The following is a 13,698-nucleotide window of genomic DNA, read 5'->3' on the forward strand; positions in this document are numbered from 1 at the left end:
ATCTCCTTGTGTTATAATTCCAACGTTTTCCACTACATTGTTACATGCTTGTAGTGTCATATGTCTTAAAAGTTTTCTTTCATTCATTCTGTCTTTCTGATCTGTTTGACCCTACAGTGTTAAAAATATTCAAAATATATTTAACGTAGGCAAATTTTTTGTCATTATAACATTAACACATAACACATTTGAAACGAACCTTAAGTTTTATTATGTTTACCATTCTAAAAAAATATCTAAAAATCTAGAAAACCAAACAAATAAACATCTTACAATTTTGTATTTTGCATTATTGTAATATAAACACATGTGACATTTTCTCTAGCAACAGCAACAGTGATTGTTAAATAAATTCCAGTATGTCATTGTGACTGTTATGGAATGGTGATAAAGCATTAATAGTCCAGAGAGTGATAGAGGCTGGAAAAAAAAATCACACATGCTGGATTTGCCTGTTCAGTGTTAGACATGAACTGAGAGATGGGAACATAAAGTGATGAGAGGCTAATCTCGGAGAGCATCTGAGGGCCAGCAGCTGCCTATTGCCTGGAGGTACACACGTGTTGGCCATGGCACACATCACAGAACAGTTAACACCCTGGCATTTGGTTTTATGAGAGATTAGTTGACTGTGATTGCTCTGATAATGATTTAGTGGCAAGTCAGCACTGATGGATTTGCCCTGATATTTAGCTGCTGATTAGTGACTCAGTAAGGGTTTACTAGTGCTTCTCCTTCTTTGTATTTAATGTGAAGTGTTAAAAAAAAACTTAAAAGTTTAAAAGATATATATTTTTTTTAATTGAAGCACACAGATTACAAATGTACTGTACATTTTACATTGTTTGCTCCTCAAAGACAAAAAAAAACGCTGTATTTAATATACAGTATAATATCCAGCCTTTGTGGTTCACAATAAAATGTTAAAAAAAAATTTGACCAATAAGTGCTAAAGAGAAATTCAGTATAAGATCTAATAGCTGTAGCCGTGGTCAGATAAACTGGTCACAAACAGTTGGAAAACAGATAACAAACATAGCATTGTCTTTCATCAACTTCTCAAACACTGTAGATTTTCAGGTGATATGGAATTATTAGAGTGTGAGTAATGTAGTGTGGGTGTAATGCGGTGTAAACAGTGTCTCCAAGACCAATCATGCACAGCCTAACAGCCACATTCAACTGGCTGCGCATCATTCACTGAAACGCACTGCATGTGAACTGACAGGCAATGATGGAAAAGTATCTGAGTATGGAGTTCATAAATATATATAAAAAGCGTTTATAAAAAAGTCGGTAAATAGCACAATGAAAAGTTGGTCTGTGTTCAACTAAGAAATTTTCACAGATTGCTGCATCAAAGCATTTATTTTTCAGTTTTAAACTAGCAAAAAATAAAAACAGGTATAAATAAAAGCAATATAAAAAAAGACATCACACTCCTTCTTATAGGAAAACAACATAATGTAAAAGTCATAAGGTTATAAATAAGAGACTTCACATTTCCTATTAAAAGTATAAGGGGAAAGTAAACAGGTGTCCAACTCCTTCATTTTTCTGTTTCTCTCCATCCACGTGCATTCCTTCCAAACTTGTAGACCAGCCTGCGTCCATCCACACGTTCTAAAATCTCTCGTTTGTAGTAATATCTTTATTAAGAAACAACCAGAAAGGAAGCAGTGAAAAAACTGGTTAACAGATTATTTTTTTTTATTTTAAGGTGGAATAGATTGATGTGTCGGTAAATAAGGTACGTTACCTCATTGCTCGACTGAGTTTCTCATAGGTCATGCTGCTGTTGTTCTTCTTCTTGCCCCACAGCTGTGCTACAGCCTCAGACTTCAAGAAGCGAAATACACCCTCTGATCTGTTCTCCCATTTAATCAGGCCTGGGTTCCTCTCTGGGTTCAGCAAAATATCCCGTATGAACTCCCACAGATGGGTTCCACGAGGGTCTAAACAAGCCAAAACACACGTATGCTGAGAAGAACTTCAATGGGGCAAAAGTCTATCAAGCTAGTGTGTAAAAACTTTGCTCTGAGTGTTTAGATATAAAATGAGTGAAATACTGTATACATAATAGTTGAAGTGTAAGTACAGGAAGTGTAAGAAGTTAGAAATTACTCACTGTGTTTTTTCACTTGGTGTGAGCGGCTGTGGGGTCTTTTAGGGTCTGTGCAGTCAAAAACAAGTAATTGTTACAAAATGAAAAAATAAAAATAGAAACTTTGAAATTTGATTTAAAGATTGAAATCTATATTTCTGCCTTAAAGTAAACCTAAACGTAAACAAAGTGAAAAGTATCAAATAAAATAAGGAAAACTATTATGCTTCTTCATTTAACTGTTAAACTGAGAAACTGTTTGTCAGTCATCTACGCTGGCTTTGGAAGAATTTTATCCCATTCCTCAGTACAAAGCTTTAACACTGGGATTTTGGTGGGTGTCCTCACATGAACTGGGGCAATTCGTGGCCTAATGGTTAGAGAGTCTGACTCGTAATCCTAAGGTTGTGGGTTCGAGTCTTGTGCAGGCCATGACTGAGGTGCCCTTGGGCAAGGCACCAAACCAACTGCTAAATAAATGGCTGCCTACTGCTCCGGGTGTGTGTTCACGGGGTGTGTGTGTTCACTGCTGTGTGTGCTCACTGCTGTGTGTGTGCACTTTGGATGGGTCAAATGCAGAGAACGAATTCTGAGTATGGGTCACCGTACTTAGCCGTATGTCACGTCACTTTCACTTAAAACTGCTTGCTTCAGATCCTTCCACAACATTTCTTTTGGATTAAGGTCAAGACCTTAATTGAATTGGCCAATCTAAAACTTTATCTTTGTTCCTCTTTAAGCAGTCTTTAGTAGACTGAATTGGGTGCTTGTCTTCATTGTCTTGGTGTATGACACATTTTCTCTTGAGATTCAGTTCATGTCCTGTTATTTTTATTTAGAGATCACTAGCATAATTCTGAATTAAGTGTTCCATCATTGATGGCAAGCTGTTCTGGCCCAGATGCAGCAATGCAGGCACATATGAAGTATGATACTACCACCACCATGCTTTACAGACAGTATAAAGTTCTTATGCATGAATTCAGTATTTTCCCTACTCCAAAAATATAACATTATTTAAACCAAAATGTTTTTATTTTGGTCTCATTCATCCACAAATTATTTTCCTCTTGTCCTCTGGCTTGTCCACATGATCTTTAGCAAACTTCATGGGCAGTAGTTTGTTTTTTGGAGAGTAGTGACTTTCTCCTTGCAACTCTTGCAACTTTCCATGTACACCTACAGTATGTTGTTCAATGTTCACCTAATGGCGGACTCACAAACATTTGCTAAAGTAAGTGAGGCCTTTATTTGCTTAGATGTTACCCTAGGTTCATTTCTCTCCCAACAGACTATCACTGTATATTTCTTGCTTTTGGTGTGATCTTTGTTGGTCGACCACTTCTAGAGACCATGTCTTACATTTCCTCCATTTGTGCAGAATCTGTCTGACTATAGATTTGTGAAGTCCAAATTCTTTAGATCAATTAGGATTACAACTACTTGAATTGGTGAAAATTGCAAGCGCAGGATTCTTCTTTTAATTTACAAGCAGTAAGGACACATATTTAGTCCCTTTCTTTGATAGCTGTGGTCATGTTTGAATCATGTAAATCAAAAGAGAGTTTTGGCTGAATACATGACGTGTCTTTGAGCAAATCCGAAGAACATATGTAGACATTTATAACAATTTTAAGCTCCACTTAATATCACAGAGTTTGCTTTATTTTGTGTTTATTTCTGTGATCTCAATATCATGAAATCCCATAGGGACTGAAATGGGTAACAGTAAATGTCCAGCATTTTTATTTCATTATAATGCTTTACAATATGGTTTCCTTTACGAACATTATGCCCCCCAAAAAACCATAGCAAAAAGTGTCATTTCTATATGAAAAGTTAGCACATATTAATTGACATTTGTTTAAACCTACTTTAATCATCTACCTTGATTAAAAGAAAAATCACAGCACTGTCTTTCTTACTGAACATTGGTCTTCATGTGTAAATATCAGAATTTACTTCAGCCTCATTTTGAATTTTGTCAGATAATAACCACAAAGATGTCGGCACATCATACTCATTGAGGGCTTAACTTAAGTCAGGGCTGTCAAGTGTCACACATTGAGAGTGACAGTCACTCATTTCGGTCTTTTGTCACGCTTTCCCGCCACACATCGTATTTCTCACGCAGAAAAACATTTTGACTATTTATCATATATTTAATATGCCGCAGCGCCCAAAATGTATCAGTCCGCACCTCTTAGTCTAGCCTGACACTTATCAGCCAATCAAAAAAACAGGCTACACAATAGCCAATCAGAAAATAACACTATCTGGGTAAGATTTAATGCAACAACCATTGGAAAGGGGTGGGGGGTGGGGGGGGGGTGGATGTTGGAGATGTCACGCTTGCCTGTCTTCAAAACTTGAAAGCCCTGTTAAGTCATTTGTCATGGTATGAACATTGGCTAAGGCATGTGTCGGTTAGGGTTAAGTGTCAATCAACATAAGTACTTTGTTATAATTATTGATGGAGCATTAATACTGATTTACATAGTGTGTTCAAGCTAACTAATGTGTTGATACAGTAAATGTCAGTACACAGAACCTTAATGTAAAGTGTTACATGTCCAGTTGACTTGTAGAATCAAGTGCACAAGATAGGTTAATAAGAAAAAAATGTAGCACAAGGAAAATCCTTAAGTATAACTAAATGACTCAAAGGGGTTTCGACATGGCCTGTAATTGAACGGCACGCTGTACTTCAAAGGTTAAATTTAATGGCCGTAGGCAGGGAATTGGTTTGTAAATGAACATAATGTGGGCTAGTGTCAGCACTTCTCATCCTTCGTCTTTCATTAACACTGCATTAAATAACAAGTCTGTAAGTAAAAGGAAATAAGCCCTACAATTCAAAAATGTTGCTATCACTTATACACATGGTTGTAGGAACATCTCTCGTGTAGTACATGATTAGCTCATATTTACCATTATTATCGTTATATAGGTGTATTTTGATTTATTTGGACAGATTTATGCTTCATACCTGGACTGCAGGGAGCTGGTGAAGTCATCACTGTTGTTGGCTGAAACTGGGTTTTAGTGTCAAAATGCTCTGTTAAAAATTTGTGTTGGTTAGTGCATGATATTTTATATATCTGCAATCAAACTGAATGAGTTACTCTACAGTACCTGAGGTGGCATAGAAGCTGGGGTCCTCTTTGTAAGGTAACATTGAACATGGAAGATCTGTTAAACATACATGCTGGTTTTACAGTCATCATAATAAATTCATTAAATAATTAAAAAAATTTACAAAATAAGTTAAGGGTCATATGATTTCGTCAAAGCATACTTACCATCTAATTCTGTTTTAATATACCCTGGTGAAAACATATCCACTGAGGGGCCATACTGATCTGCACAGGGGACATTACAAATAACTTTAGATTCAGAAAAGTTTTTCTTTCTGTTTCTCTAACGACAGTACAAAGCAGTTATTGTGCAGTACACTGAAGGCTGTATATTTCAGCTAGTGTTGATTTTGTTTATTTCCCTATATCAAACCTGTAATACATGTTTTTCATGTTCTCACACTTCAACCGAAGATCATTAAAAAGATCACTAACGTTCACACTGAAAGAAATAACATTCATTCATTCATTCATTCATTCATTCATTCATCCATTCATTTGTTTATCTCAGGGTTAGTCACACATTCACGTGCTCATTCACACCTTCAGGAAAGGTAGTCATGTTGGGATGTTGGAGAACTCAGCAAACACCGAGAGAATATGTGAGTAACCTGAGCCCAGGATCAATTGGAGGATCCTGGGGCTGTGAGGTGATGTTCTACATGCTTGACATGTTCTACAACACCGTGTTATTTTAAAATCACTTTTGTTGTCTTGTTCTGGTTACACTTCAGATGCACTACAAATAAACACATTTCACATGGAGGAAACTTTTTAAACATCCAGCTATCTACCACATACAGTTTATGTGACTAAACTAAACACATATTTGTAATGTAGTAGTTCTGTCTAAACATTTTTTAAAACTGTAAAGCTATGTGAGTTAGTATGAATTAGTCATTATTTAGTCATTTGCATGATGCCATCTGGCACTGCTAAGTTTATTTCATTATTAAATATAAAATAAGACTTGAAATTTGTTCTGTATGTGGAAATTTCAGAACGAGCTAAAACTTACTGCAACACTTGAGATCAGTCAGACTCTGGTAGAGGACCGGACCAACAGATCCAGCCAAATGAGTGAAGTCCTGATAGCTCATGCTACATAGTTGCCTTCCATCCAGGTCAAAATTATTAAATGGGATGGACATGGCATCAATCTGGTGCACATCCAGGGTCTGCTGAAGCCACTCCCACACCTGATATTTGGACCAATACTGTGGGTGGAGGTCCTGGGACCACAGACGACTAGCGTAACCCGACGACACCATGGACACTTTAAAAGAAAAGGTAACAGGGTTGAGTTTTGATGGTTTGTTTGGGTCATAATGCAGCTTTAGAAAAAGCATATTATTGTATCATTGTACATTTAGTAATCACATATTACTAGTCAGTAGTGTAAGTATTTCATAGTAAAAAAAACTAGGGATCATCATAAACTTAAGCCAAATCTGGGTTGTCATAAATTTATTCATTCATTTTCAATCGCTTATCCGAGCTTCTCGGGTCACAGGGAGCCTGTGCTTATCTTATGCATCTTTGGGCATCAAAGCAGGATACACCCTGGAAGGAGCGCCAACCCATCGCAGGGCAGACACACACACTCTCATTCACTCACACACTATGGACTATTTTCCAGAGATGCCAATCAATCTACCCTGCATATCTTTGGACTGGGGTGGAAACCGGAGTACCTGGAGGAAACTCCTGAGGCACGGGGAGAACATGCAAACTCCACACACACAAGGCGAAGGCAGGAATCGAACCCCGACCCGGGAGGTGTGAGGCGAACGTGCTAACCACTAAGCCACCATGCCCCCGTCATAAAATTTTAATTTTATTTAATTCAATTTAATTTAATTTACACTAAATTTTGAAATGATTGGATATACTGTTGAATGATCACCTAAGGTTTCATAAGTTCTGGTCAGTTGTGTGTGTATTTAGATGTGAGAAATTGATGGAATTCTAACATTTATTTTTTAGATATATGTTTTCTTAAATATGAGCTATTCGTATTATAATAATAATAATAATAATAATAATAATAATAATAATAATAATAATAATAATAATAATAATAACTTTACATGTCTTGGTATATTAAAAGCTTAGAAAGTGAGAATGATTTCACTTTATCATATGCTGCAATGAGCATGAGGGCGGTTTAATGTAATGAAGGTGCACAGTACCATCTGGGTTGTTGTAGTGGGGGCTCCAGGAGGTGGGCAGCTGGCTCTCAACACTCACACTAGCAGGGATGCTCATACTGCAGCCACTATAAAGGACCATGGTCCAGAACTACAGGCATGGAAAATAAAGTAATAAAAACGTGAATGCATTTAGAAAGAGAGGACATGTATCATACAGAGTCAAACAGCTATATGGTTTAAAATACTGATCAAATATTCATTTCCTAGCAGCTAAAGATGATTAGAGATAAAATTACTTGTAACCTATCCAGAAAGCATATCATCAGATGCATGGGTGTGTTTCATGCTTTGCTTAACCACACAAACCAAACTGCATTTACACAGGAATGACACTGTCTGCTTTGCATAAATAAAGGTTCACCTGTTCTTCTTCAGTTAACAGTACAATCAATGCCTCAGTCATGTTTTTTTTGGCAGTGAACATGTATGTTTCTAGCTGACACTCTGTCTGTCAGTGTTTTATTTTTAGGGGTTGAGTAACAAGGGAAGCATCATGGAATCTGAAGGAATTCACCTATTCTATCAAAGTATATCAACAACATGGTCAAAAATGTTTCATAGATTTCTGTAGAATTGTGTATTGTGGACTTGCTATAACAATATTAAATAGCTACACTCATGAGCCACGATCTTTTAGCATCAGCATGCATTAACCCATCCCATGTGCAAGGAGATAACTTCTTCAAATAATATCTAAGATAGCATCTTGTTTTTTTCTACTCTTTCTTGATGTTATTTCCTTAAAATGACTGTTTATTATGATCTTGCACTAATTTAGGACCTCACCTATATTAGGCCACAGTTACAAACCATCACTAAGTTCTAGTCTTTTTAATTCTGAATCCTTGCAGTTTTTCTAAACACTTTTGGAAAAGTTATTGTGCCCTTCTTGTAATTGCTCTATAATAATCTGCCACATGACTATCATGTCTAATGTGCCATTTTAATTTGTCTAATAATTTCTATTAAATGTTGTCATTGCATCTCTGCTATTCCTTGTGTTTTGGTAATGTCTGGTCATCTGAGCAAAAGCGTGAAATGAAAGTCTCTATGGATTGGATCTGTTTTTCTTCTAAATTACTGTTACTTAACACACTGCAAAAATAAAAAGCGAAAATATCTTACCTGCAGACATATACAGTATATCTATTATTTTTATTAGAGAATTTCAGTAAACCGAATATAAGATTATTGTGCCTCTTTCTAGGCATGTTTTACAATTGGCAGAAAACTTCGCTTCTTGCTAGAAATTAATGCTTAAAATCAATTTAACAATCCTCTAATGAAATAAGAAGACTTAGATAAAAATAGTTTTAAATAGTTAAAACTTTAAAATAAAAATATAACTAGAAATAGGTCTAATAATCATATATTTTTTAATTTAAAAAATTTGAATTTATTTATCATCCGTCAGTAGAGAATTTTTTTTCGAATAAAAGTGTTATTTATTTGCAGTTACTAATGATTTCTTCTTTATCTATCTCTTTGTCTATTTACTTTGACTAGCACTGCCTGCGTCCAACATCCTGAAGTCAGAGGAAATAAGTTTTAATCAGGAATAATTAAATGCATTTTCTAACCCATGTTTAGTCGAGTGTGTGTACTCTTAAAGCAGGTTCTTATTTCATTGTGAGTTCATTATGAACGTATCCATATCACATTTAAAGCAAGTGTTTAAAATGTATAATAATAATAATAATAATAATAATAATAATAATAATAATAATAATAATAATAACTGAGTAGCAGATCTCAGCTGGGTGTCTCGATGCCCCTGAAGTATTGTGATTGCATGATCAGCACTGTACATTTCTGCTAACATAATTTTCACATCACACAGACAACCGTTTGAAGGGTTAAATAAGGATCAGTAAGAGCAATAAGTTCTTTAACATTATTCAATAATAATAGGTGCAGAATATTATCTTTGAAAAGTTTCCTGTTGTGAACACATCGATAAATAATAACTCTTTAAAAAATATTAATGTATTGTATTTTCTTTTTTTTTTTTGTTATCGGTTGTTTTAGATCTAACAGCAGATCTGTACTCTATAAACACTGTGTGATCCAAAACAGGGAAAGCTTTGGGACAGACACCAAAATTCCCCCCCCCCCCCCACACACACACACACGCACCCACCCACACACACACGTACACACACAAACTGAAAGGGGTTCAGAAAATAAAACTGACTTCTGAAATAGTTGTGTTAGAAAATAAAGTGGAATGCAGAAGTATTTCATACACATATTTGATAGTGTCTTGAAGGAAATCAGGAAGTTATTGCTCACCAGAGATGTTGAATAATGTCCACTGCACAGTGCAGACTTGTAAGGTGTCCTTGTCAATGTTTAGCTATGACTTTGGCTCACAGTATAATGGAGAATGTGAGTTCTTGTTCACCAATGAGAATTTTAGCCTGAGTCCTTCCTGTTTCTTGGATTGGTCTATTTTTGTGACAGGTAAGAATTTGCATAATAACAAGGAAAGGAGGAAGAGAAAGTATACCTGTGGCTGTACTCTCTCTCTCTCTCTCTCTCTCTCTCTCTCTCTCTCTCTCTCTGTTGATCTTGTCAGACTGTGATCAAATACTACGCAGCAGGACATTTTTAAAACGATCATTTAATGAAGTGCATGATTTATATGTAACATTTGTGATCCTACAAATCGGAAGGTTGTGAGTTTGATCCCAGATCCACCAAGCTGCCACTGTTGGGCCCCTGAATTGCTCAGTTGTATAAAAAAAAATGAGATAACACAAGTCGCTCTGGATAAGGCCGTCGGCCAAATGCTGTCAATGTAAATTTAATATACAGTAAATTCTAATCAGTGGTAGTAAGCTATACTAGTTATACTAGCTCTTGTTCAAATTTTTTTTAGCATAGTTGTTAAGTCGCTCTGAATGAAGACGTCTGCCAAATGCTGTGGGACGTGGTAATTTATTGCATAAGGTCATTGGCCTACTGATTGTATGGTGGTGAGTGTGAATCCCAGGTCCACCGGTCCACTGGTGGGCTCCTAGCCAAGGACCTTAACTCAATTGCTCAGTTGTATAAAAATGAAATAAAATGTAAGTCCCTCTGGTTAAGACAATTTTTAGTTTTATAGACAATTTAATGGTCATACATTTTAGTTGTATGACCAGTAAAATGTATGACCATTAAATTGTCATACATTTTAGTTGTATTGAACATTCTAAACGTCTTGGAAAATATTTGTACAGTATGTAAAATCATGCTACAGTGATCCAAAGGGAAAGGGATTATGGTGATCAGCAGGCCACCAGCAAGCTCTCTACACACAACAAATCCTTCTAAATAATAAAAATAACAAAAATCATGTCATACCTGCTTTGTCCTATTAACCTGATGACAAATACATGACTTGCTTAATGTAGTGTATCTTCTTTCTCTTCACAGCGAGACTGTGGGAGTTCAGTGGTGCTTCAGAGAGCTGGTAATGGTGTTATGTTGTTGACTGAAGTGGCTCTATTAAGTAGTTATCTAATTAGAAAAAAGAGGAGCACAGGCAAAAGAGGAGGAGAGTTGGGGTCACTCCAGTAAAATCCCTCATCATTTACATCACTTGTAATGTACTGTATAATTACAACACTCAGGTCTTTCTTCTTTTCCTCTTAGCTGGATCAGTGAAGAGACCTACAGTGTCACTTTTCTAAAAGACATGGGTCAATTCCAAGTAGTTAATGAGTGACAGTGAGCTACACACTCCTAATATCACGAGGAATATAATTTAAACACTTAAAGAAATTATATACTGCTAAATGACACTGCTGCTAGTGTCTCTTATGAAACATTGCCCCGACTTCATTACTTTTATGAAGTGTTCTTGCCTTTCTTTCCTCTCCATCTTTAACTTTGATGCAAATCTGACACGCCTAAGATGTTTAAGCGCAAATTCAAATGGTAACTGATAACACCGCACAAAAAAACTATAAGATCTCTCAACTTATTCTTCTGGTTTGATTACGTTTTTATATCTAGCCAAGAATTACACCATCTTGCTTAAGTATTTACCCCCCTGAACTTTTCCACAATTTGAAGTGTTACAACAAGGAAGTGAAGTGGACTTAATGAGGAATAGATTTCATGCGGCTATACAAATCAGCCCATGATTAGACTAGGATGTTAATAGTTGCTTGTTTCATAACACCGGGGGATTTATTTTTATGTTTATTTTATTTCCTTAATTGATTTAGCATTTAGAGGATTTGAGAATGAATTTAGGAGTTTTGTGTGTGTGTGTGTGTGTGTGTGTGTGTGTGTGTGTGTGTGTGTGTGTGTGTGTGTGTGTGTGTGTGTGTGTGTGTGTGTGTTTCAGGGGATACCTGCAGTATTTAATCACAACATTATGTTTATTTATTTATTTGTAATTATTTTACAGGATGATAATAGAAATGGTTTAACCAAAAACTAAATGTTCACAGTTTTACCGCAACATTATTTTTGTTCTCAACTTTTGCTTCTTTAGCTCTACACTGATGAATCAAATATAATATTTTAAACACAAAACATTATATCATTACAATAAAGATGCATTTATTTTACTACGTGTGTGACCTTGCATTCCCAGTAAAGGTATTAAACATCAGATAGTAAACATCTGGGATAAACGAACAACACTATTCGGATAAAAAGAAAATTAAGCAGATGGTTGTGTTGACTGTCTCGGGATTTCTCCTTCTGAGCCGTTAAATCCGGCCCCTATACCCCTCAAGTGCCCTAAGTATGCCATATAACTAGTCTAATTGCAGTTTATTTACATTCGAATTATGCAATACCCTATGTGTAATATCACCGCACATAGTTCACTTAGACTCTAGCTATTACTAGATAGCTGACTAGCTATTTTACACACTCATTGGCATAAAGAGTTGTAAAGAAGATGTGAGGATGAGCAGGAGAGAATCAGAAGGTGGGAGTGCAACTTTATTAGCATGACATACAGATACAAATGACAATTTCTTTGGCTAAATTACAATTTTAAGTTTGTTTTCAAAAGAAACAAAGGATATGTAATTACTCTAATGAGCACAGTAGTGTAGGAATTATTTATGCCAAGTGAAAAATTCTGTGTGTGTGCGTAAATGTGTGAGTGAGTGTATGCTATGACTGTCCACTTGTTGAATATTGCATGCGACAGTTCTGTGTAATTACATGATAATCTCTAATTACAAGCGTCGAACTGGGAGGTCATATGCTACAGTGTGTTATGACTCTGTGCCTGATTTCCTGCTTCGTCTCCTCCAGTCACGTCTACTACTACTGCCACACACACACACACACACACACAAACACACCCGCACACACACACACACACACACACACACACACACACACACACACACACACACACACACACACACACACACACACAGTCAACATTGCAATTTGCTTGAGGTCTCTTGGTGGCACTGTTGTCCCACTAAACTTCGAAGCTTCGAACCCACAACTAAGCAGCTGCTTTAGAGAGAGTCATGTGTTTTTTCATGGCTTATATATGTGAATGTTGGAGTAAGTGTGAATGAGAAGTGTGAATTAGCTGATAAATCAATCAGGATAATAATGACCAACAAATGATGTTAAATAAGGGGACAAAGGGGGAACAGGTGTGAGTGGAGAGAAAGAAAACAGAGATAAGCAAACACTGAGATACCAGAAAGTACAAAGATGAAAGAAGTAAGGAGTGTAAGAGGCACTAGACAGGAGCTAAAGACTCCTAATTAAAGCGAGGCCACAGCCTCAATGGACTGTGAATGCAGTTTTATGAGGTCGGGCTCTTCATCCACATGTGTTTAAATGAACACAGCTCTCTATAGAGCAATAAGTCTTTCACTGTTAGTGGTCCAGCGGCCCTCAGGCACCATTTCGAACCAATCTCCTGAGCCCAAGTGTCTACCAGTAGCACCAGCACATTGCTCTGCATGTGTACCACAAACAGACAGCCTCACTGGGGTGGAAGAGAAATATAATAATGGTCATTTTTTCCTTTTTCGATCTTAACCTGGCTGGAAATTTTACTGTGAGTATTACAGGCTTATAAAGTAGATAGAGGCAATAGCACACATTCACAAGACAACAAGAAAGAGAATTTATAGACTTTATTTTAAAAGAAAATATGTTGACAGGATATTCAAATAATTCTCTCACATTCATGTCTGTTACGGTTCAGCCCGGACTTTTGGCCATGTGCTTGTGTATGTTCCGTGTCACGTGTCTGCCCCGC

At 36.4% G+C, this 13,698-nt stretch overlaps 1 protein-coding gene across 1 annotated transcript; it reads right to left on the minus strand.

Annotated features, from left to right (window-relative positions):
- Positions 1 to 1,100: 1,100 nt before the first annotated feature.
- Positions 1,101 to 9,871, minus strand: ehf (ets homologous factor). Its single transcript, XM_027172913.2, has 9 exons — positions 9,747 to 9,871; positions 7,434 to 7,542; positions 6,260 to 6,517; positions 5,407 to 5,466; positions 5,240 to 5,296; positions 5,094 to 5,162; positions 2,129 to 2,173; positions 1,760 to 1,955; positions 1,101 to 1,649 (listed from the first exon to the last, which is right to left on the minus strand). Exons 2-9 carry the CDS (start codon positions 7,531 to 7,533, stop codon positions 1,550 to 1,552), a joined length of 885 nt encoding a protein of 294 aa, XP_027028714.1. The 5' UTR covers positions 7,534 to 7,542; positions 9,747 to 9,871; the 3' UTR covers positions 1,101 to 1,549.
- Positions 9,872 to 13,698: the final 3,827 nt, after the last annotated feature.

The sequence above is a fragment of the Tachysurus fulvidraco genome, chromosome 10, assembly GCF_022655615.1.
Source record: "Tachysurus fulvidraco isolate hzauxx_2018 chromosome 10, HZAU_PFXX_2.0, whole genome shotgun sequence".
In the NCBI taxonomy this organism is placed as follows: domain Eukaryota; kingdom Metazoa; phylum Chordata; class Actinopteri; order Siluriformes; family Bagridae; genus Tachysurus; species Tachysurus fulvidraco.

Coding starts and splice junctions, on each gene's coding strand:
- ehf (XM_027172913.2), bottom strand. CDS start 7,533: ATGGTCCTTTATAGTGGCTGCAGTATGAGCATCCCTGCTAGTGTGAGT. Junction 6,518..7,433: donor CCACTACAACAACCCAGATG/GTACTGTGCACC, acceptor TTTCTTTTAAAG/TGTCCATGGTGTCGTCGGGT. Junction 2,174..5,093: donor ACCAGCTCCCTGCAGTCCAG/GTATGAAGCATA, acceptor TTGACTGCACAG/ACCCTAAAAGACCCCACAGC.